General features: G+C 35.2%; 1 protein-coding gene across 1 annotated transcript in view; it reads right to left on the minus strand.

Moving 5' to 3' along the window:
• CCDC171 (coiled-coil domain containing 171) overlaps positions 1 to 26,423 on the minus strand; it is a 145,570-nt gene that overhangs the window by 55,272 nt on the left and 63,875 nt on the right. The window contains exons 17-21 of the mRNA XM_018070510.1: positions 22,810 to 23,296; positions 21,974 to 22,090; positions 17,356 to 17,582; positions 16,522 to 16,701; positions 14,723 to 14,908 (exon numbers count right to left, since the gene is read on the minus strand). Coding sequence (XP_017925999.1) covers positions 14,723 to 14,908; positions 16,522 to 16,701; positions 17,356 to 17,582; positions 21,974 to 22,090; positions 22,810 to 23,296 — 1,197 coding nt within the window. The remainder of the gene's footprint in view (positions 1 to 14,722; positions 14,909 to 16,521; positions 16,702 to 17,355; positions 17,583 to 21,973; positions 22,091 to 22,809; positions 23,297 to 26,423) is intronic.

The raw sequence follows: 26,423 nt of genomic DNA on the forward strand, positions 1-26,423 counted from the left end.
TTAAAGGAAAAACATACAGCTCTGTAATTGTGTCTGAGAAAGGTCACTTCAGGTTCAGTTATCAGAAAAGCACAGCCTTGAGATATTTCACTTAATCCACAATATAGCCCTTATTTTGCCCCCCAGGTCTTAGTATTTACAAAAATAAGAAAATTTCAAAACCTGATAATGCATTTATCTTGAAATGTTTTCTGTGGACAATTACAACTGTTAGAAAGTTGAGGCTAAATATGATAAGAAGAATGAAGGTTTTAAAAACCTACTATGTCTGCACATAGTTCTGTGAAGATGCTGAGCTTTCACTTTCAAGCATAAGTGATTCTGAACCAACTTAGAAGCCAAACTCCAATTTATTAGCATTCTATAAAATGCCAGTTATCTGCTTAATTCAGATGTTTATGCATTCAGGTGCTAATTCAGACATCACTGTACTCCTTCCTTTATCATCTACCAAAATCTCATAGATCAGTTCAGCTTTCATCAGAACCCTTAGAAGGAGTTTCCTTTAGAGACATGTTAGATTTAGGCTTTTTTCCCTCCAAAAATCAAGCATGAAAAAACAGTTGTTGGAAAGAACATTAAGCAACTGATAGCACTGAAGAAAAATCTCACTGGATGTCTGTTCGTTTGGTCCTTCCACAAGCTCCCTTTAACAAGTTTAGGTTTTCCAGTGAGGAATCTTTTTATTCAAAACCAGTTACAAAAGTAAATCAAAGCTTAACATTGTTATTCTTTATACATAAAAAAGCACTCTGTTTGAAAGATAACAGATGGACAAGCACTCCAGATGAATGATGACAGCCATACAGTTTAAATTCATGCAAAGCATGTGTGACATATTTATACTGAGAGCGCGTTTTCCAAGATCACCTAAAGCTAGACTAAACTTCTCAGTAAATTAGATTTAAATTACATAAACACAACACAGAAGTATAAGATACGTAAATACACTGTAGTATGTGCATTATGAAATAATTTTGAAATTAAAGATTATCTCTTCCAGATGACGTATGTATATTTTCTATTTAGAGGCAAAATATTACTTTTAAAAAAATACATTCTGAAAGCTGTCCTACATACACAGCTAATAAAATTTCACAATGAAAAAAAGGTATAGAAAGTTTAGTCTGCATCCAGTTTAAATAGACTTCCCATTATCCTTGTTGGCAAATATAATCTTCAGGATGGTCTCTGAGTGCCCCTCAAAAGACAGTCTACAAGTAACCTAGAGAAGTTTGCATCTTCAAATGGTTCAAATTCAAAAGGTACAACAAGCTACATTAATATTTAATGTTAACCATGACTGCAATGCAAACCAAGTACAATAGCTCAAATTATTCAGCTAAATTTCCACAGAATGTTTTCTGAAAAGAATTCTTACTTGACAAGAACAAAAAAATGAAGCTTCTTCTATTAGGAGGGAATTAAAAATTTCAGGGGAAAAGTTCCGTTGTAAAGAAAAAAATTCATAACTGAAATTTCTCATCAATACTTTAAAAAAAAAACATATCCAAGGCATACACTTAGCCCTGTGTCAGGATAAAGATGGATTTACACTTCTCAAATTGAAACTAAACTGCAATATCAACCGGACTCACTGTGTGTTTCACAGTGGCTGCAGTAGTGTCTTAAAACAGTTTGAAATTAACTCCATGTGGCCGATCTGCTCATGCAAGCACAGCTAACCTGAGGCTGACCGCCCATGATATTCCTTCAACAACAAACGCTTTCATATGCCCTTTAAACTTCTCAAGAAAAAGAAATATGAGTGCTCAAAAGGACACTTGAATGAGCCGTATCTGCTTTGCAGAAAAAAACAGTGATTTTTTTAACCTTTTTGCAACTAGACCCCCATCCTGACAGCAGCAATCTTTTCATATGCTGGCATTGAGAGAAAGTACATACTCGATGACTCTTCTCTGAAGTATGTGAAGCATGGAAGCAGTTAAAAATAGCTTACAGTTACAGTGTATCTAACAAGGTGCAAAATGGCTCTTCGTGTCTTTGAAAGTGTCTTGTGTTAGGAGGTCACACAGCACTGAGGGGACTATTAAGCAAAACAAATACCAACCAGCACAATCATTTTAATAAATAACCACCAACAAAATACTGGTTAATGAAGGGATACTTGCAGACATATTTTCACGTTTCTAATAAAATGTCAAATACAATCATTCGTGACTGTTTCATACAAGAAACCCTCATAGTATGGGAGCACAAATTATGGTTTAGCCAAATCAGTATCAGAAAAATGTCAAGCAATCAACCAAGGACAATTATGACTTAAATGACAGTACAGGTAGCTTTAAAAGCAGTTGTGATATGCAGCTACTGTACAAGATCCAGAGTCCAAGTATAAAGAAACATTTCAATAAAAATTTATTTCGGAATGACTCAATGGATGGGATGGAGAAAATGCACACATTTTCATTTTGCAAGAGATTTTACTTACAAAAGGCACTTGAAATTTGAGGCACGCACATTGTGAAAGAAAATGGTATTACCTATGTATGTCTAGACAACAGTTCATTTATTGACTGAAACATAGCTCTCAGACATCCAAGTAAGTTTAGGTACCACGAGCATTTTACCTGCAGTGGTTGAGGATGGATTACAGTGCCTCCAAGACTTATAGCTAGGTTTAATATCTCTTTGCTACCATCAAACACTTCTCAAGAGAAAATCTATTCTGATCAACAAGAAAGGAATATATTTTTCAACTGTATTAGCTCAAGATGTTTAGCAAAGTATGACCGAAAGTGCTTTATGAAGTCATTGAGCTGTATATGTTTTAAAGTTATTGTGAATTAAACCAGCTTACTAATTTAACCACAGTAGTTCTTCCTGAATAATTCCACATAATAACACCTCTTCCAGAAGAGACATCCTGTGTTCACTCAGCTTCAAAGTACAACTAAACAAAACTTTAAAAGTTTTTATGGGAAGTAATCACAAAATATAAACCACCCACACATAGGTTAGACCCTCATGGACTGTTGAGACACACCCTTTTGAATACCAAGATGCACTGGGCCCTTCAGACATACAGTAATCTAAACAGAGATAATAAATAAGATCTACTTTTAAACTACATTTTGGAAAATGTTGAAGTACATGATAAAACTTATGCACATGATAATTTAGAAATTTTTATCAGCTTCTAAGCTAAGCAAATTACATTAGAATGATGCCTTTGATCTTTCTAGATTTTTTGCTTTTTGTAGATTTTAGAAGTAACTGTGTAGTAAATGTATATTTTAATGTAGCTGTATAGTCTGTCATACTTTAGAACACTTCAGGACAGTAGGTTACATTCACTAAACCCTTTTTCCCCATTTCATGTCAAATTCTCTAAATTCTTAAGGCACGTTTAGACTTCTTTTCAAGGTTGATTTGTAGAAAAAATCTCTGTTTAAGATAGGCCTGAACAACAAGATACCATGGTAGTCAAAGCAACCTTCAAGCCCAGAACCTTGGAGAGGCTCCAAAGGACAATACATGCTGTGAAGAAGAGGAAAATGATGCCGAAAGGGATCTTAGGACTCCCAATTCAAATTCCAAAGAGGCATGCCAGGGGAGGAACTAGGGGCGGATAGTTCTGGGATTGGATGGACAATACTATAAAATTGTAGAACCACTGCCTGGGGCGCACATGTCTTGTCTGTACTCTGCGGGCCAGGAGGCCGTCATTAAAGACCTGCTCTCTTCATCTTATCTCTATACTAAATTTGCTTGGAGTATTTTTTGGTTTCTGATCTTAAAGCAACAGTATCACTGGAAAGCTGCAGAGAGGGATTATACCACCTTAATAGAACAAAAACAATTCTAGAAAAACTCAGGTTTTATCACTGTGAGTTTTAAGAATAACCCTTGAAGTTAAATGGAATAAAATTTTGGAATCACATGCATGTTGGCATGAGTACATGATCATTCACTACTCGTTCAATTTCTGACACACTACCTCAGGACTGATGTTTCTTTTTTCTCCCTAGAAATGTAAATTCCTCCCCCTTCGCACTACTTAACTCTCTACAACCACAGACTAGAAAAGACCCAGCCCTGCAGAAGCAGCATATTTTCTGTGCTTTGGCAGTATCACGCCTTTAAATCAGATACTTAAGTGCCATGGAAAAGGATAATCTTACTTTTTTTTCATTGTTACACTTCTTTTTTTACACCCTGGTGGACAATCAGCCTTACAGTTGTTACAATTCCAAGATTTCAAAAAGATGGTTTACACCTGCTACTGCAAAAGATGACTTTTCATAACAATCATGTACCTGTGAGGCACTAACTTTACAAGCAAACTCTGATGCTGCTTTGTAACGCTGCTCTCTGCAATACTGTTGCTTAATATTGCTATACATTATCAAATTGTGCACATTAGCACACAGTATACAAGACAAAAACACAAACAGCACTTAAGATTTTATCTTCACTTTACAACTGCTGCTATATCACATGTACATACACAAAAGTATTTAGCTGGATTTCTATGAGGATACCATATATTGCACCAATTTCTTGCATTTCATTATAGCGTCTGTCGTCTGTCACAGCCTCAAACCATCTGTCTCCCATCATGTCCTACTGGTCTTAATGATCTTGCATTACTAGGGACATTTCTAAGCCCTGGAAGAGACTTTTTAAGCTCTCCAGAAATACCCTTGCATTAGATCTGTATCGCTCAATTTCTTTGGAACATTTCTAAACATTAACAGTCAGTTAAAATAATTCAGGAAGAAGAAGAAACAACAGAAAAAGAATATTAACAATGACAACAAAATGGTACCTACAAACTAAATAATCACAATTTCATTCCCACTGTTTATTTTTAAAGGCATACAATCTGAAGTTAGGGAGCATCTGGACACAGAGAAAAAGTCATCAGGGTCAGGCTGACTGACACACAGCTTCAGAAGCATATTTAAGAAACAAATATTACAGTACCCTAGCTATATGTCTTCTCTTCAGAACAGTTTCAAGAAATTTTCTAAATAGAACTTAAGGTTCAGTTAGTTCTGAGTAAGAAAATATACTGCCTGTGACCTCAATACACTGGTGGTCCCAGTTAAGCTTTTTTTACTGTTGTAGGTTATTCTGTAGCCATTTCTTGGAAGAGGTTGCTGCACAATTCCACCAGACATTAGTGCAATAATGTGAGCCATCACATTAAGGAGTTAGGGACAATGCCAAGAATGTCAGTTTGTGCCACAAAAAGTTTTAATCTTGCTTCATCAAGATTTTTTATCTTCTTTCATTGATTAATTAGACAAATCTTTTTTTAACATGGCATTAATATTAACGTGAGCTTCACAAGATTTAACACTTTACACAGTTTACACTCAAATACTGCATTCCCCTTCAGAAAAGTTCTGACCACACTGTACATTCAGGTATGTGTTTCCATGTTTTGTTTTAATATCAGGCCAGCCACATCCTGCTGCATGAATTATCTGCAGGGAGAAAACAAACATACTTGATTCTCCTTATCTCTTTTATATTTTAAACCTCAATAAAATAAGAAAGAATTGGTAAATAAGTAATTTTATACCAAAAGATTTACTCTTTTATACCGGTCACTCTCTTCTTTCATCCATTAAAAGCTGGAGAGTAGTCTCCTTAGCAGAAAGAACAGATAGCGTAAAACAAAATTTAACTTATAAAAAAGACAATTTCTAAATCATTCTATTGAAAAAACATGGAAGATATATTATATCCCAATATTCAGCAAGGAGATCAAAGTGCTATAAAGACGTATTGATTGGATACCACACTTCCCTCTGGGTATGCTTTGAGTCATACCAAGTGCCAACTGAGAACACAAAGCTTAAACAAGGAATAAGTTTCCCTGAGCTTGGCACACACAGATCCTGAAGGAGGCATGTTAAACAGTGACAGTGATAAATCACTGCAACTGTTAAATTGAACTATTATTTATATTTTTCTCTTTTGGTATGTTCCCTAACTGTAAAATAAAATGGCACCATGATGGTACAAAACTTGGAAAGTTGTCTGCTTCACTCACCTACAGAAGCAAGAGTAATAAACATGCAGTATCATCAAACACATTGGGTGATACCACACAACCATTTATTTTAGTAAATTATTGTTAACTTTTTTTAAGAACACTTATTTCTTCATTCTCTCATCTCAGAAATTTTCTTGTAGGACAATGAAGTACTATCTATAAGTAAAATCTTGGGACTGCTACTTAAAATTTAGAATCCTAAATTCATAATTTTAAAATCACTTAATTACATATTGCAAAGTCCACAGACAAAAAATACAAACAAACCAAAAAACAAACAAAGGAAAGCCCCCCAAACCAACAATTAAGGTGGGTTTACTTAAACTAGAAAGATTTTAAAACATTTTTAGAAGTCTTTTTAACTGAGACAGTAAAAAGATGTAGCAACAAGAACCTCACTGGATTTTTCATAAATACATACTGTAAAATTCAACATAAAAAATTAGGCAACATAAAAGAGTAATTTCTGTTTTGAGTTTGTTGCCCTGCTACTATCTCAAAGAGCTTCCATGCTCTTCTTAATTCAAAGCAGATAGCACAGTTACAGATTTTAGAAGATGAAAACGGTATAAATTTTGAAAAATCTTCCCCTTGAAAATCAGTGAATAGCTAATGGAGTGTCAAATTAAATTAAAAGATCAAATTACATGAAAGATAGGCATGGCTGCTGTCATTGTATGTAGCCAAACAGACCAAAGTGCAAAAGAGTGCGTCTCTTGTTTCAGCCTTATGTCAGTCAGATACATACTTAATTATATTCCAATAGTTTAATTATATTCCAATAGGTATTTGAAAGATTGTTACTTACAGTTTCATAAGAAGATATAAAGATCTTTCCAAGTTAACTTCACACAAACAGAAAGGGAGATCATGGGAAAACTTGACTAAGGTGAAAAAATGATGAAGCCCTGGAGAGATCCTTGATAAACAACAGCAAGAAGCAAATCTATGTATAAAGGACTTGTATATCAAGTACATGTACAGTAGAAAGTCCTACACATTGATATCTATACTACTAGGAAAAATAGGGTTTAGAACGTTTCCTTTAAAAAATCACATGCTGTTTTAAAGATCTATTGATCCCCTCCGCACATCTCAAGGTAACAAAGTTACTTTGTAGTTGACCCAATAATATAACAAAGATCTCTCAGGCACTGGATTTACCAAGAAGCCTGTCAGTATTTCTGAGTGAAAATTGAAACATTGTTGAAGGTCTTGAAATAACAGGGATAAATGTTAGGTAAATACATACGCTTAATAACCACACACTGTAATTACACAATAATCTCATTTTTCTTCCAAATTACTTGTCAATAAATCTTTCTCACTGCACTATAAATTCCAAGGTCATGGACAGAGGTATTTATTAGTATAATTACAGTGCAGCAATAAAACCATTAAGCTTTTACATCCCAATATTGTTCCATTTATTCTCCCCTTCCCCCAAGGGAGGAAAATAGTTCCTACAAATGGAATACCCAGAAAATCTTGAAAGTTACTTTTAAAAGACTATTAAAATGCTCTGCTTCATGCAATTACTTTATATAAGTTTCCTTTTTCTCCATTAACAGAATGTCAGATTTAACTTTTTTTTTTTAATAGCACAGTGCAGCAAACAGACTCAGGATAAAAAGTATTCTCTGAAATAGGCAATGTTACTATACTGTAAAGTCTAAAGTGTTCTAGATTTCACTGCGTGCCAGTCAGTAATATAGGGGACCCAAAAACCCTAGGTCTTAACCATCTGTGGAGAAGTAACTTGTAGACCAAACTACTAACACTTGTTTCCACATAGTTTCATTATTCCCAGGCACAGTTCTGCCTGTCTTGGCTACTTGCCATCTTCCACGAAACAACTGAAGTGCATGACTCTAAAACGACTATCAAAATCAGACTAGCACGTCTACTGAATCAGACTACTGATCAGCATGATGAAGCTTATCAAACTTATCCCACAATCTCCTACAGAAGGGTAAACCTATCCTTACTTGGAAACTAACTCCTGGTCATTACTAGTTTTCAAAGATTAACCAAAGTGATGTTATGAAATCACGACTTGTTCCAGGGTTCTATCTCAGTGTCTAAATTACACCAAAATTGCTTTAATGGTGAGAGCACTTTCCTCAGTTATCTTAAACTCTTCAGCATGTTCAAAATAAAATCACAGAATCTTCTAAGTTGGAAGGGACCCATAAGGATCATCGAGTTCAGCCCTTAGCTGTGCGAAGGACCATCTCCAAGAGTCACACCATGCACCTGAAAATATCATCCAAACATTTCCTGAACTCTGTCAGGCTTGGTGCTGTGACTACGTCCCTGGGGAACCTGTTTGTTGCCCTCCTTTGGACGTGCTCTAACAGCTTAATGTCTTTCCTGTATTGTGGTGCCCAGAACTGCACACAATGTTCAAGGTGAGGCCGCACCAGAGCAGAGCAGAGCGGGACAATCACCTCCCTTGGCCATTTGGATGATACTCTCAGGCACATGGTGTGACTCTTGGGGATGGTCTTGCGCAGGGCTAAGGGTTGGGTCCCTTCCAACTCGGCATTCTGTGATATTTACATCTGAACTAGATTCCACATAAATGCAATAAACTCCCAATTCCTTTCATTCTTCTTCCAATGTAAAGTAGAAGCTATTTGGATACTATTTTATTATTTTCTTGCTATAAAAAGATAACAAATAATTTGCCTGAATAATATTCCTTCTAACAGCCAATAAAATATTGTATAGTAGCATAATTTTTAAAAAAACAATGGTATGAATACATGTTCTAATTCCAAGGTAAAACCTTAACATTGCTCAAATTAAAATGAACTATTACCAATATTCAACTTGCAAAACTGGACAAAAGAAGAAACGTAGAGGAATGAAACAATAACACAACAGTAATGTCAATACCCTTTCAAAATAAGAGCTTCCCATAGATTATGTTTGTGTGCCATATACTACAACATTTTGAACTGTTGTATTGACCTTCATGTTAATGCAAACTCATAAAGAGCTCATAACCACAATTTTAACTTTATTCTTTCTCCCATTCTGCTTATTACTATGGCACAAATACAATTCTAAAGGCCATGTACTGACTTCACACGCTCCAGACTACTCATGCTCATACTGATGAATGTTCTAGATACAGAACAAAGAAAATACACAGACCTAAAACCTGCCTAGAAATAAGTTAGTTCAGGGAGGAAATACAGGGATCAATATTGCTAATGAGGTGATCTCTAAAGCAGAAAAAGAATAAGGCAATCCCTGGACCCTGAATCTTAGAAGCTAACTAGAGAAGCAAAACTAGTAGAGCTGTGCATAACATAAAGATCTGCTTTCAAAGTGCTAAACAGAAAAGAGTACAAATATTTATTTCCAAGAGAAGATTTAATGCAGTAAGATAATAACACAGACAGTAAGACAATAAATCAAACTAACCAATGGTGAAGGGCCTTGAGGGGAAGCCATATGAGGAGTAGTTGAGGTCACTTAGGCTATTCAGCCTGGAGAAGAGGAAACTGAGGGGAGACCTCATTGCAGTCACAACTTCCTTGTGAGGGGAAGAGGAGGGGTAGACAATGATCTCTTCTCTATGGTGACCAGTGACAGGGCCCAAGGGAATGGCCTGAAGTTGTGTCAGGGGAGGTTTAGGTTGGATATTAGAAAAGGTTCTTCACCCAGAGGGGTGGTTGGGTGCTGGAACAGGCTCCCTAGGGAAGTGGTCACAGCACCAAGCCTGCCAGAGTTCAAGGACCATTTGGAGAACACTCTCGGGCACATGGTATAACTCTTGGGATTGTCCTGTGCAGTGTTAGGAGCTGGACTTGATGATCCTAGTGGGTACCTTCCAACTCAGGATATTCTAACTCCACGGACAAACCATAGAAGAGCAAAATTTAACATGAAGTTTAAGTTTAGACATCTGAAATACAGATTAAGTAATACAAAGCAGACTTTACCACAATTGTCTTCTTTTTCCCTTTGTGAAGAAAAGTTCTCAGGTCCAGTCCACAATGTATGCTATCTCACTAGCCGCTCCTTCTAGCAGCTGCTAGAAGGAAGCCTAGGAAGCTCAACTCTTGGAAGACTAGGAAGTTAGTAGTAGTGAAAGTAATGTAACAGAGAAGGAGAACGAACAGGCCTACTTACTTTACAAATAGCATTAATGCAAACTGAAATACCTGACAATCCTCTTTAAACTGTAATTTATTGTAATAAGAAAACACATTACCTCTTTTGACTAAGAATAGGGCAGATGACAATACTTATCCATTCTTACCTACTTTATAAATTATTTAGGTGTTTAGAACATAGAAATACAGAAACTAAAAATAAAATAAAAAAAAAAAAAGAAAACAAACAAACAAAAAAAACCAAACCAGAACTATAAAAAAAAAACCCTCCCACATTTCATTAATTACAAATTTTAGTTTCTAACCTATTCAGAGGGGAGCTTGCTTCTCTTTAACATGCTAAACTTCATTAATAAAATTTCTCTCTTAAATTAGATGTAATGGTAATCAGCTATACAGCTTTCTTTAAAGAACAGCCTTATACTTAACCAGGCAATGCCCAGAAATGCAGTTTCTTGGCAAAGTGATAAGTTTTCAGAATCAACAGTATCCCTCAGTGCATCCAAGTCCTAACAATCTTTCCAACCGAGGATATCAGATTTAAAAAAGAAAAAATCTTCTTTCTGTTTTTAGTTTTTCCTACAGTCTTAGAGTGTTCTTGCAGTCTTTGCTCTTCTACTTGAGAAACATGAAAATCACTCAGTCTTCCTCATATAAGTGAAGGCTTTTAGCCTTTCCATAGGTTAGAATTTTCAGAAATAGTTAACTATAAAACTAACTTACAAAGTGTGTGTGTGTAATGGTATTAATAAAGGAAATTGTATATATACTTGAAATGGTTTTTCAGGAAAAATATGTGGCCATAAATGTATGAAGAGGAAAAGTAATGAAAAGCAGAAAATTGTGTACCACCTTCACCTGAAATCCACCCAAGAACTGAGAGCCTGCTCAGGGAAAACATCCACTTCTGACAAATGTAGAAATCCCAATCGTGATCTGAATCTAATGAATTCAGATATGCCTGTTTAGTGAAGCATACTACATTTTCTGAAGAGAGAGTACGTATATAATGATTTGAACGACATAGCTATTGAAAATAAACACTCCAAATCTTCCCATCAGAAAACATTTTTCTATAACTGTTATCAAAGGACTTGGTTGAGATTTTTTTCTCACTTTTGCTGTCATAAATAAATGGCAGCTTCACTAAACTCAGCAAATTAAACAAACCCAATATTTAGGGCACCGTTTTCTAAAACATGTATTGAAGACTATTTTGAAGCATATCAGTAGCAAGTTACATGATTTAACATATATTGCACTTGAGCGATTACCAATTTGTAGGACTTGATCCATAAATAGAACCTTAAAAATATATTATTTTTATTACAGGTACTAACATACCTAAAAGGAAGCAAATATAGACACAGCGTCTGTCAAAAGGAAATAAAAAATAACTCTACCGGATTAAGACCAGTTTGTATGAGGAATAAAAATTATGTCTGTTACTGATACCCGTTTAGCATTCGTGTAAAAGTTTCTCTTCAAAGACTGAGGAATAAGAACTACTGATTCACCTCATCTAAAAAAAAAAAAAGTGGTATAAAAGAGTTGCTAGTTCCAACTGACCTTGAATGTAATTGGCTCCTTTGGATGTCTCTGTGGTATATGCCATTAAGAAGATAAAAATATACAGGATTAAAATCTGAACTGATAAAGCTAAGAAATTAAGTATTACTCCTTTAATAAGCCTATTTTATGAAAGTACATGAATACCAAAATATCTCCTTACTGATTGCTGTTAAGTGTGAACAAGTTTAAAAATAAGCTATCAAAACTTAAAGTATCTAATATTTTAATTTTCCCTTTCTTACCTGCTAAGAATTATGAATAAAGAATTCAAAGCAAATTATTCTTACTCTACTCCACCTGACCTCACTTGTATACCACCACATTCACCAAATTTTTATATACACTTAGTCTAGACTGATAGATTATTTTGCATTTTAAGACAAAGATGGAGGCATATTTTTTCTATTTTACTTTTTTTCAGTGCAACAGTTCTTTTTTTTCATACTTCTGTATTATTTAAGAGCTTGAAAACCTCTACAATTGTAAGAGCACTGTCTTACAAGGTCAAGGTTGATTATTACAAAGATGTGATTGTTTCACTGTACTGCAGCTAAAAACGCTCACACAAAAAAACCAAACATCTTAAGTCACAAAACCCAAGTAGCTAGGAGAAAAGGGTGTGTCAGTTAAAATGCCAAGGCAAAGATAGAGACCATTACTGCCTGTCATGAATAAAGACATGATTAAAGTTGGATTGTGGTATACTGTGAGAGAGAAAATAAAGACTTTTTTTTTTTTAAATTTTAAAAACCGAAACTTATAGAGCTCAAAATAAAAAAATAGTTCTTTTACCCCTTGGTATCAAAGTAGTTTATGTTAGACTGCTATTTGAATTTCAAAAGTACTTATTCAGCACAGATTTGAAACTGTAAAAAGCAACGATAAAAAATGAAGGTGAGATCACGATTTAGGATGTATACATTACAAAATCATATACGCACGATTAAAAAAAAAATCAAGAACCACTAGATTATGAACCTCTGTTGCCACGCTACCACGAGTGATATTGTCTCCCTTCTTGTTACAGTCACAGATACAGGCTGCTACAACCACAATGCAATTTTGTGCTAACTATTGAAGTAAACCTCATGAAGAAATTAAGAGCTCTCTTAACCGAGGGACAGCACTCAAGTTTACAACCCGAATTTGGTTTAGAATTCCTCCATGGAAAGGATGAAGAATTATAAAGTAATGAACCAAATCGGTGTACTTGTAAGTTGTAAATTTCAAATTTAAGGTTTATTTTGTCAAGTGTCTTAGCCTCCATCCTATCACAACAGCTATTTTATTCCATTGCATTGTATCTTTAAAGTTCCAGAAATAATCAAGCATTTTATACTAAACCAAGTTATTCCAGCAGCAAACAACTGCTAAAGGATTGCAGAATTAGGATGCATTTTAGGATCACGATTGTTTCAAAAAAGTTTATAACTAGCCTTTAATTAATAAGAAACAGAATCTGCAAAATCTAATTCAATATCCAATAATCTATATAACATAGTTGTTTAAAACTTCATATTATATTTTAATTGCCTATAATTGACTTCTTTTTCATTTACTCTGAACAAATGAAAATATGTGTTTTACATGAAGTAAAACATGGTGAAATACCACGTATTAATGTATAAAGTAGACTGCAATAAAGATTTCAAATAGTATCTGTCTTCTATTCCTTCCTTTCTGTACAATACTAGTATCTACTTAAAAAATCTTGCATCAGTGTTTGATTTCTTTGAGAAATACAAGACTAATGGCTTATATATACTGCAGCTATATCAGAAACAAATAGCAACAGTATCAAAAAGCAACCTGATGTAAAACATTAAACAACTTTATTCTTCCATTGAAATGAAACACCTAAAGTTAGACAATTATAAGAGAGAAAAAAGCCACAAAACCCAACTGGTAAATAGGAAATGTCACTGTCTTTCATGAGGTAAGGCATTTTTAATAAATAATACCACTAATGAAAACCCTCCTTAATAAATTTAACATCCTTCAGCATCTTCCACTGTGTATTATTTCAAATCTCAACTCTGCTGCAAGTCACCCTCCTTTACAGCCATTTTCATTGCTATATTCTCAACAATGGTTTATGAGATTTCTGCTAGTGTCATAGCTTGAATTTTTTTTTTTCTCCTGCTCCTAGACATTTCTTATTACTTCCTCCCTAAATCTTCCTCAGAATCACAAGTTCTTCTATTTCTCAAAATATGGATGAAGAAGTGTTATTTGCTCAGTTGTCAAGTCACAGAAGAATACTGGGGAATGGAAAGACAGTAGTAAGGATGAAGAGCAGATGCAAGCAGCAAAGCTTGCTTTAAATAAAAAATAAATAAAGCTGCAGAGTTTAGGTCACCAGATATTGGCTTGATATCACAAAGTTTCTTCTCTTCCCGTCTTACATCTCCAGCTGGTTTCAAACGTCTAATACTCTCTCTGTTCCTTCATTTGCTATCAGAGATTCTGATAACAACATCTTTTCCCTCATTACTCATTATGTCTGCAGAAAATTCTAAATCCTGATGAAAAATGATTTCTCTTTATTGTCACCTAGCATATTCCAAACTGACAAATGCATTCTCTACTCTGAGATTACACTGAGGAAACAGCTAATTCAGGTTTTAAAATGCTATTATGATCTCTATCAAAAATCAAGGTAACCCTGTATTTCTTCATTAATTTTTCCTATGAATTGCAAACACCTCATGATGGCTAGAACTGCTGTCTCTTATGTCTCCTGTAAATTTCAGACACTTCAGAGACTACATATATTGGTGTACACCACCCAGTCCCAAAAGCAGAAAAGTGATATTATACCTTTAAGTATTATTTTGAAAGTATTTTCTGAGTACCCTGAAATTCCAATGGACTAAGTAGTATGTGTGCATTTACTCCTTTAATTTTATTTCCACAAGAATTGCAGCATTTGGCTTATTTACCAAAAGGTAAATTTCAGGTGTCTAATTCAGATGAATATTCATCTTACCTTTACAGATTCACTTAATACTTGGGTTTTGTCTGCTTCTTCACTGGAGTGCAATTCTAGTTTACTATTTAACTCCTGTAGCTGTTGTGCCTGTTCATTCAAAAGCAATTGCGCCTGATGCTCCCGATGCAATGCATTATTTAATTCTTCACATACACTTTCAAACTTCTCATGGGTGATCAATTTCTGTTAAGAGAAATAAATTGTGTTTGATTGTGTAACTACGTTCACTTGTTTACACACTTGACTTTCCAAGTTCCACTTGCAAACATATCAAATTCTAAAACAAAAGCATGCTAAAGATTATTATTATTTAGGTTAGGTTTTTTAACTCAAAGACAGACCATGGGGCAATAAGAGGGCAGACAACTATATTCGCTGTATTTTTTCAAAATAGCATTCAGGCTACTGTAAACAGTATGCATTCATGATTCCATTCAAATTAGCACTGTAGAAACAATATTTCAAAGGAAATATGCAGATCAACATCCCACATTTTAGTGCATATTTTGTTAACCCTTGTAAATATCTTCCTGGACTCTTTCTTCCCTTCCAGAAATGTTCCAGAAAGATGAAATAATTCTCTAAAGAAAATTGTTGTCCACACTTAAATGAAAACCTAAACTGTGACAATTTTCTCTAACTGTGCCAGAACCGTAAGAAATAAAACCCATTACGAGTAAAACTGAAGATGACTGGATATAATCTTGTTTGTTTGAAAAAAAACCAACAACACTTTTCCAGCTAGGAGCAGGAAAGAGAATGGATGTGACATGAATTGTTAAATATTCTCTGCTTGGAAGTGTTTGATTAGGATACACTGACAGTTCTACCAACTAGACTTCAGTATCAATGTTGGGCACAGCTACAGAAAATGCTGACTATTCTGGGATACAACTCTTTCAGTTATACTGTGCACCTGTAGAGCATGTATAAGAATCCTTATCCATTCACCTTCTCAAATAGCTCCAACGGGAGTTCAGTTTTGAACACAATCTACAGGAAATACACTTAGTAGGAAAGGTGCTTCATGAACCTCCAGCACGCTAAAGCAAGACAAGTTTCTTTCTCTCCATGGATTGAAGGTACAGTTCCAAAAGTATGACAGGGATCAAACTGACAACCCAATGGCATCAGTCCCTCCACCAAATGGCATCAGTCCCTCAATCACCACATCCATTTCTCACTACACTGTGATTTCAAGCAGTTAAGGAAACTTTTTGTTGTGTCTTCTCACTCCTGTCATCAGTGCTATTTAGAGGTTAGTGAATCCATAAGTAAAGTCATTAGCGATAGCAAAGAGTCAGAGGAATTCGGCACACTAAAATTTGTATTGACTAGCTTAGGATATAAACCAGAGTCAAAGATACAGCAAAATGTCTATCATAACATTCAGCAATATCCATGCAAAGTTTATAAACTGCTCATGAACGTACTTATTGAATACCCTCATTCCAGCTGACTTTACTCTGTTGAAGTGAAATCTAAAAATCTTTTTCAGGTATATAAATCACATCAACATTTCAAACATACGGAAGAAAACCTGGGTTGCTGAAAACCAAACATGCAATTTACACAGAATAATTCATTGTACAAATCAAAAAGAAAATCTTGTGGAGGGCAGATATTTCTGAATACATCTGACTTCTAGTTCAGTGACATTTATTAGGAAAGTTTTCTGGAAAATTCTTTTATTAGGAGAATGATTTTATATTTGTTTTTCAAAAGAACACATACTCCCCCCAAAAAGTGTAAAAGAATTTCTTACAAGCAGTCTCCTCTAAACCAAATATACCTACTTGTTTAAGCATATTTAATTGCTCTTGCAGGCCCTGGGCTTTGTCAGCTTCTTTCTTCATCTCACTGAAATCCCATTTGAATTCTGCAAGTTGTAGACGCAGTGAGCGGCGTTCCACCTCTGCTGTATGAAGCCTTTGAGTAAATTCAAATATTTGCTCCTGCAGGGATTCTATGTTTTTCTGTGAGTAGTCAGAAGTAAATTAATGTACCATGTACCATGTATTTTAGGAATAAGATAAATCACATATAATACCCAAGCAAAGTAGACAAAGCTCTCATCTTGTCCTCCATCTCTAAAAGACACACCTGAGTGTAAAAATGTGAATCTGTATCACCTACTCTTGGGGGTTACTGAAAATTCTGTTTTCAAGGAAGTATCATTTTCATAAACAGCCCACAATAAAAGACTGATTATTTGAGAAAGTTTATCCTTTCATTTTGGTTAAAAGGAAGAAGGTTATCTTTACTGAAAGACAGAACACCAAGCAGTAGAAAACAGAACAGACAAAAAAAAAGAACCTTAACATTCACTGAAAGCCACAAGCAAGTTTGTTCTTATAAAGCAAATATAGTTTTGATAGAATTTAAAAAAAAAATTTCTTGTATACATCAAATCTTTTTTTTAAATTCTTTGACAATGAAATAAAAGAACTATCCATGCCCAAATGCTTCTAGCTGTTACGAATCAGCTTCTAATGTCTACATAGTTGACTTCAGTGTAACAGACTCATAAACAATCTGAAACAAAATTAATGGTACTATCAAGGGAGCTTCATCATAAGACTTTTTATGAATCTACTGCTTACATGAAGTAGCACAATAAATATGCATACCATACTGGATAATCTGTCCCACAGTCCAGCTTCCAGGGCCCGGGTATTTATTTTGTGAAGTCCACGAGCCAGACTGTGTACCAAAGAGTCTTTCTCCAGATAAATAATGCACTTGCTGTGGTCTAATGGAACCGTCTCCATTATTACATTCAGCCTGTCCATAAGTTTTGAAAAGGAGTTCCTGGCTGCACTTACAAGTAACTTTCCAGAAAGCCAGGACTTTGTATCTTAAAAAAAAAAAAAAAAAATCAAGTAGGTTATTAATTTCAGTTTCTTTCAGCGAAAAAAAAGCAACAACAAATAGCATCTTTAAAATATTCAGTAGGAAATTTCTATTAAAGATTGGAAGACCGAGTTCACAGGAATACCTCAGAGAGACACAGGACAAATTGTGTATTTAGCAATGAAAATTCTACTCTTATCACTTTTTGAACAGAAGGGTAGGATAGGATTCTAAAGAATAGGATTCATTTGCCAAAGACTATTTTTCCAGTTGTTACCATGTTCTTCCCCAATACTATACTTTCTTAAGACTTTCTTTGGTGTTCTAATTTTGTAATTCAGAAAACATGCAAGATGAATGCATGCAAATGCAAGTCAGGTGAAGTAAGTCAGATGTGATAGCACATGGTAAATCACTTTATCGCAATATTTACAATGCAAATTTCTGAGGGTTTCCGGGCTCCTCTTCCCTCCCCTCTACAGATGTCTAAGTCATTTGCTGTTCAAAATTAGTGAGGCTTGGTACCTTAACATAGTACTATTTATATTCTGAGACAAGAGAATATAATTTACCTTATTCCAAGGCAATTAAAATTTTACAGCTACAATTACTTATTTTCCCATAGGATTTTGGTAATCATCCTTCTCATATAATGGACTTAAGGCCCCAGCACACCCAACATGTCCTGCTTACTGCTAGATTCGTCAGGTCTGTAATTAATAATTGTGTTTAATGTTGATAAATAAAATTGTCAGTGCTCCTTCCACTAATTGGTATTCCAGATAACAGTTAATAGGTTTATTTATGCCTTAATAAAAGTCTTGTAATTTAGTTTTCCCTCAGCTAGGCAGGTCTTAATCTGTCATTACTTGTCTTATGATACTATCAGTGTAAGATGACAAGCATGGAAGAGCTTATTTACATTCAGTAGTACAGCAGATCTCCTGTTGCTGCAGTGAACTAAAGTATTTACTTAAGACTATAAGCAGAAAAAAAAATAACCACAGCTTAAGTTAAAAAAGTCTTTTTTAAAGATTGTGAAGAAAAAAAGCCAAAGGTTAAAAGCACAAAAACATGCTTATTAATATTTTTATATTACAATTTTCACCATAAAGATCATTTACACAAGGTGAAATTTATCTATAAGCAAATAACAAAAAGAAAAGTACTTGATAAAGTCAAATATTCCATTTTTAGAGTTATTCTCCTGCTTGGTTTTGAAATACCACCATTCCAATGATTCCAGTGCTCAAATGGAGTATCATTTTTGAATACACATTTTCTATAATCCCAGTTACTAGTAGATCTTTTCTTCATGACTATGATAGCATTCTTTCTATTCATCTTTAAAGTTAAAAATCTTATGAGGCATTTTTATCTTGCACTTCAACTAACAATATATCCTTTGAAATAAAAAAAAAAAACCACATTTTTTTCATACCCAGAAAAAAACCTCCTATTGTAATGCTCTGTCTACCTTGGCCAGGAGTCCTCTCTTTTCCTTATGCTGGTTCTCTATTACTGATCACAAAAAAAGAAAAAGCTACCTTCCTCAATTCACCTCTTATCACAGATTATCCTGTAAGAGTTGTCAGTCACCTTCAAAGACCCTCTCGTTACTCCAGTCATGATACATTCATCAGTTTGAATGTTTAATGAAACTAACCTAAAATTAAAACTGGAACATTTATATGGCTTTCCATGTAAAAAACTCTGCCATGATTTCTGATAAATATCAAAACAAGGACACCACCAGTGAGCTACTGTTCCATCATTTTTCCTAGTATTTCCACTTGCTATTCCCAGTTTATAAGATTGCCTGCCTGTCAGAAAACACAGTATTTCTCCATATGTGCAGCACCTAGCATGGCAGCCCCTTTCCCTGTGTCTAGAATCTCACCTTTAACTTAAATTTAAAATAACAGTTCATACAGATGTGTAGTAGCAATTTGAAATGATTATTCTACTTCACAATCAGGACTCCCACTATTCAGTATAGTTCAGCATCCACAACTTAAGGCACTTTCTTGGGATAGGGACTAATAGTTATCTGCTCTATTTTTTTAATGAAGAATAGCTTGGAGTAAATACACAGAAATATGCTGAAGTAAGTTACTGACTGCTTTGAAAGACAAAATGAGAATTTAATACAATTCCACAAGGAACTGTATCCATAATAACTGGGAAGAGAATACACTGTTTAAATATATACATTTTACATACTTGTCATGAAGGAAAAAGGAATTACAATAAAACCATTAAATTATGTACATTATGATGAGTATCAGAATTAATTAACACAAATAAATGTATATCACAAAAAGCAATTAAGTCATATAAAATAAATGAAGAAAAAGACAATGAAAAGTGTCAAATCTTACTTCACTGACATAAAAAAACAATTCTTGTTTACTCTGTTTTGGTGAAATTGAACAGTCAGCAGGATTAACTTAGTACTACGAAAGACTAGAATGTACATGTCAAGCTTCAAAAATTTTGCATATGTAACAGTTGATGATACATATTGAAAATCTTGGCCTTTACTTTCTCTGGTTTATCACAGTACAGATGCTGTTCTAACAAACCTAGAAAATTAACCTTACAAAAAACCAAAGAAAAACCAAAAAACTCCAACACTGTAATGAAGTTGTATCGAAACTGAAGCTAAGAGATCATTCCAAGACCTGTTAAAATGAGAAGCAAACTAACAAACACTATGCAAGGAAGTGAACATCAATATCAAACCAAAACCACATATTTAAAAGTTAAAAGATCAAGAAATGTGACTCAAATCACCAGGGCACACAAGCCTAAATGTTCCAGTATTATCTGAGTGATCTGGATTTGGTTTCTTTCAACTGCCTCAAATGTCTCTTCAACATCTAGGCATTTTTAAACATAATTTTTAAGACACTGAACCATTCCATCTTGTTGATATAGATAGCACCTTCTTGTACCTACTTTCTCCTGTGATGTGCAGTCTAATCTGGAACTGTCATTATTTAAAGATCTGAAGAGACCAGATGCCTCTCCGATTGCCTATTTACAGTTTTAAAAAATTCCAAATTCTTTTATGTCAGTTTGAAGGTTTAAGTCCTACTTAAAATATTAGTTACAGAACATAAAATAATTTTCTAAGTGTGGAAGCTTTCGTTCTAATATATTCCTTCAGAGCCTAATTACTCCAATACTTCTGGAAATTTCATGTCAAACTTTAAATTATTTATTACTATTTTTTGAACCAAAGATTCCTAGGAGACTTTTGATCTCATGAGGAACAGAATTCCAAGTAACACACAGACAGTTAGACCTTGAGGTTCTGTGCAAATAACTTTAAATAGAGATAAGATATGAAAGAATCACCAAACTGACTGTGGCCATAACATTCTGAGCTTGGCTTTTCCTAATTCTCAAAAATCAAGCCTCTGTTGAATGCAGAGATATCTAATAAATTGAGCCCACCAGAATTCTCATATACTTCCAATTGGCAAAATATCATGATGTTTACGGTATTCTAACTAGTCACTTCAGCACATCTGTGCTGCTGATGAGTTTGTCTTGATTCTTTTTCAATTTGCTGTTCCTACACAACACTATATACACAGGCACACTTGCACGACAAACCCTGTAAATATTCTGAAACAGGGTTCAAATTTTGCTTTGTAAGGATGTAAATTTAAGTTACTGAGAACAGGATGATCTAAGAGAGCACCTGAAATTGAATCAAAACACTTTTGATTCAATGGCAGTCTTCTAGTAACAGTTTACTGTCTAGGCTTCTGGGAAATGAATCGCCTTCCTGTTTCCCTTTATTCATATAAATTACCCCTCCTTTAATATCCTTTATTCTGTGACAGTAATGTTGGTACTTTAAAACTACAAGTTACCAGAGAACTAAGTATGGCAGCAATGCAGATGAACCAAGTAAAACCTTACATCAGTTCTCACTGCAAATAAATTAAGAAAAATAGTCAACAGATGGGAATAACGAGGTGACACTTCCAGAAACTGACACTACAATTTTCCATAGGCAGAGTAGAATGCTATACAAAGACAGACTGAGAAAATTAGGGAATATAGACATAAATCTAATTAAAAATAAACTTAGAGAGGGAACACAATAGAGACATAAAATAAGGACTGTTATAAACTGTGTCAATTGAGACTGTTTACATACTTCTAAAAGCACTCTTCAACATTCTGTTCCCATGACTCTATATACCAAAAGGATACTTTACCAAAAGGATAAAGTATGATATCACCAATTAAAGAAAATTAATTTGTTCCAACACTATAAGTCTCAGGAGATTTGATCCAGAATAGTTTAGGTAAAATCCTAAAGATGCAAACGATGTTTTTTAATCTTCTACTACAAGAATATACTTTTAAAATTACCTGGTTTGTTAATAACATCCTGCAACTCAGTGACGGAACCGATTATCGCAGCAAGGAGGTTAGAACTAGTAAACCAGCTGAGTTCTTCAACACAGTTAAGCTCTTCCTCTTCACAACCTATGAAACAGAATTGTACCTAGCAACATTATAACTGAATAACTTAGATAAGGCACTACTATCCCCAGCTTTTTCAGACATTGACTAAGTACATAAAGGAAAGACTAATTCTTCTTTCAAAACAATTTAGACTGTATTAAATATGCTTCCAGAACTACTAGAACAGAAAAGTAGATCAATCTTCTAGTTTGGAAAACATTTTTATGCCATTTTTCCTTGTAGGGGGAAACATGAGCTTGTTTGGCAACAGAAAGTGACAAAAAGACTACATAATCTCTAAAGAAAATTTAGAAATCCTACACTAGTACTTTACCTGAATCAGTAAGCAATTTTTTTGTATTTTTCAGTAAGAAATAAACATTACAAGTTATTAATAAGAGGATATACCTTTTCAAAAAATATGCTGATGATTAATAATGTAGGAACATTTCAAGATATTTACCACATAGAGGAGATGTACCTAGTTCTGAAATCCATAACACAAATATCAAGGATATCAAACAGTGTGACTTCACATCTGTAGTTGCAACTTTATTTGCAATGTTTAACAGCCTAAGCATTTCCTTTTAGGGGAAATTACATTTGTCAAGTACTCTAAAAATCACAAATCCAGAAATAACATTTGTCAAAATGTCATTAAATTTGTCTTTACACTCCATTAATAGTAATATTATTATATGTTATTCTCTAACCATGAATACTTGATAGATTATGCTTGCCTTTAGATTCTCCTACATAAACTCGAATTCCAATGCCTTCTTTTAAGCCATTTGTCCAGGTGAAGAGGGAACTAGAAGGTTGGGCTAAAACTTTAAGTCTCTTAGCTGCCAAAACTGCAATTACAGCTCTTCGGAATACATAAATCAGGCCTTGAAATTTTCTTTTCTTTATTTTTACTTCATTTTGACTGTTTTCTTCACCATCAGATAGAGCATGAACTAGGGTCCTAATCTTCTGGTTCACTAATTCATAAATGTTGACCTGATCCTGGAGAAGGTCTCTTTGGGAAGACATAGCACACAATTGGCCATAGAGAGGATACAGGGCACCTGCCAATAGCGCACAGGCTGCCAAGAGAGATGAATGCTCCTTCTGAAACTGTGTTAACGTATTTTTCACAGAAACACTTTCAAGGGCCAATTTCTCCTGACTTTTTTCAAGGACACGCACTTTTTCCTTATTTTTCTCTGCTGTTCCGTGGTATTCCTGGGATAAAACAGAAAAAACAAACAAACAAAGCCAGAAAAAATATTAACAATAAGATTTTTTTTTTAAGCAACAAAATCATTTTTACTAACACAAAAGCTAAAAAAGAAGAAAATTAATTTTTTCACATTCAAATAACACACATTAAAGGACAAAAATTATTACTAATGATGATGACAGTATCCCTTCTAGTAAACAGTTAGAGATGAAAACAAATCAATAGTACAAGGAAAGTTTTCACAATCTTCAGCTACAAACAGATTCCTGGTTTCTGATGATAATCCACTTCTACTGCAGTACACAAGGTCCAAAAGCACCTGGTTGTCCACAATACAGTTTTATGTGTTGACTTAACAGTTAGCAATTATGCCCTCCAATTTCAGAAAGAACATTGCTCAACAAAGGAGAAAGAAAGTTAGCGTAAGGGAAAGAAAAAAAAATAAGGAAGACTCTGGAACATAAACCTTGACAGATTGGCAGCAGCTGGAAAAGGGGAAGTAAAGGTGATCTCTTAATTACTTTGTAATCAACCCCCTACTTATATATTCACAGATTAATTACATCTCATAAAGAATTGGGTTTTCAAAGGAACAATGTAATACAGATATTTTTATTTTGACTAGTGCCATTACAGTTTTTCCAAGTTACAGAGCATTTTTTATTTTCCTTTGTATGCACTGAAACAGGGAAAGAGAGAGACTTATAATATCAAACTGGTGTAGCAAAATGAAGATGCTAACAAGTCATGGAATGCCAGGACTAAGGTTAGATTATGCAGACTGCAGTTCCTGTAAAGGAATCAAGACACTATGCTGAGAGCTCTAAGTCACCTCAGAGACTTGACGCATGAGAGCCCTTTGTGATTGGGGAGATGACTACAGTTAAACAGGATCCACTGGTACTAGGAGGTAATAAACTTTAGGCATTGTTCACAAAGAACTCACAAGATCAAGTTTAATGCATATGCTCCATTTACAGTCCATGGTCACAAAAAGGAAAACACGGATGGAATGACAAGCCCATATGATGAAGAAAATTGAGGATTATGCTAAGTTTCAGATATCTCTCTTAGAGCTACAGATATTTTTGTTAAAATGGTGTGATATTATTCCTTCTAGCAGTGGTCAAAAGAGAAGTAAAACGATATCATCCAGCCACATTCTCATGTGTTTTACTTGGTACATGTTCCAAGCAAGTGATGAGGGCAGTACCCTAGTTTTTTTCCCTCCTCCATTCTGCAAGCACAACAGAATTAAAAAAATATACAGTTATCTCTAGAATGCAAATGGAAGCCTCTACACTATATCTTAGTCAAAATGTCAGTTCAAAATGTCTTTGACCAAATAAATATTTTAGCAGTTTTTTAGGAGTGAAACGATTTGTAATTCTATTAAAATACTTAAAGTGATACAAAAATAGAGTAGGCCACTAAAAGATCTAATTTCAAAATGCAATTTACAGGCCACATATGTCACTTAATGCTAAAATTAAGTATGAACATGTACAATACTTTCAGTGCTACTGCATTATTTACAGTGTTTGATTTTTATAGATAAAAACCCTGATAGCATGACTGGAAGGAACAGAAGAAGCAAGCCGAATTTAGAAAATATCTTAGGTTTCTGGCCATCACAGGTGAAAAGCCAATATCCAAGTAAACAAACTGTGATCCCTGCAAGGCTCTTTGGCAGCAATACCAACATTCAGTGCTCTGGCTAATTAACGCTTGTTTTTGTGCTTACGGTCATATGGTAACATGCAAAAGTAAATAAGACAATCTCTGACTTCAGAAATGTAAAAGTTTTGTAAGAAAAGATACCTTCTTGCTTTTATTGGCTAATAATTTCTTTTGTCTTACAACACACTGTTTCTAGTGTTTTCTTTAAAGCTTAAAAGCACAGTTTTTGAAAAGGACACATACTTCTCTTCCTAAACATTGGCAAGCTGTTTTCCTTTGGTGTTTGAGCTTTGACAGGCACCTCACTGGGTTGCAGAGCTTCACTGACTCCAAGAAATCTTAACAAAAATCAGGTGCCACTAGCAAAACTACTTTATCTTACTTTGTATTGTGCCCTTACTCTTTATTCTGGCATGGAAACAGAACTGGAAACTAGAAATGTGATGACACAGAGACATAAAAAGGTTATCCTTTTGCAGCTCTGACTCAGCATGGGTGGCAGCACAAAGACAGTGCCTACCCCACATGTACTAAAGCTGTCCCCCAGGGAGGCCAAGCAACCAGAAGAACGATGAACAGAGCAGGCAAACAGGGCATGGGATGTCAGCCAGGGCACCATGATGCCATTTGCACAGGCAGGGCAAGCAGGAAGGGCACTGAGGTGCTGCCAACTCAAGCACTTAGCTCAGTTGGTGATCATCACTCTCCCTGAGAGAGCTCAGGTGCACTGTCCACTTGGACAAAAGTTGCTTCCTGTGCACACCACAAAGGACAGTGTGACCCAGACAGAGCACTCACGAAACCATGCAGGGGCCCAGGTCAGAGGCTGCAGAAGTGCCACAGCCTGGTGCTGCTCTCAGAGGACAGCAGAGAGAACAGTTATGTGAAATGCGATCAGGTCAATGATCCGCTTGGCCTAATGGCAGAGCTGAAAGATGGAGTAGAAAGAATAAGAAGTATTAGGGACTCTGTGGAAGAGATGGAGTGGTGGAGCCACACTCTACCATGCCTTAGACAAATGCACCAACTGTCCACTTCAAATGAAGCAATGGATCCCCACCCTCTCAACACCAGGTAGAAGGAGGGGACCTTAGAGACCGAGGTGAGTGGAAACAGGTTTCTGCTTGGGGTGGCAGGTGAATCCCCTCCCAAACTACCTCACCTTCCCAGGTGCCCTTACACAATAGGCATGAGACTCTGGAATCTCAGAACCAGGGAAATGAGAACGTGAATGAGAGTCCATCTGGACTGGACAGATCATCTAGGGCAGGGCAGCCTACCTCCCCCATCATGACCTCCTGAATTAGAAAAAAAGAAAGGTAGTAGCAATTGTTTTGAGAGGAATGGAGGGTCCAGTATGCCAGCCAGACCCAACCCACTGGGAGGTGTGTTCCCTCCCTGTGGCCTGGGTAAGAGACATCACAACAAACTTCCCAGCCTGGTACAGCC

Source organism: Manacus vitellinus, unplaced genomic scaffold (assembly GCF_001715985.3).
Source record: "Manacus vitellinus isolate BGI_N305 unplaced genomic scaffold, ASM171598v3 scaffold_18_pilon, whole genome shotgun sequence".
Lineage (NCBI taxonomy): Eukaryota > Metazoa > Chordata > Aves > Passeriformes > Pipridae > Manacus > Manacus vitellinus.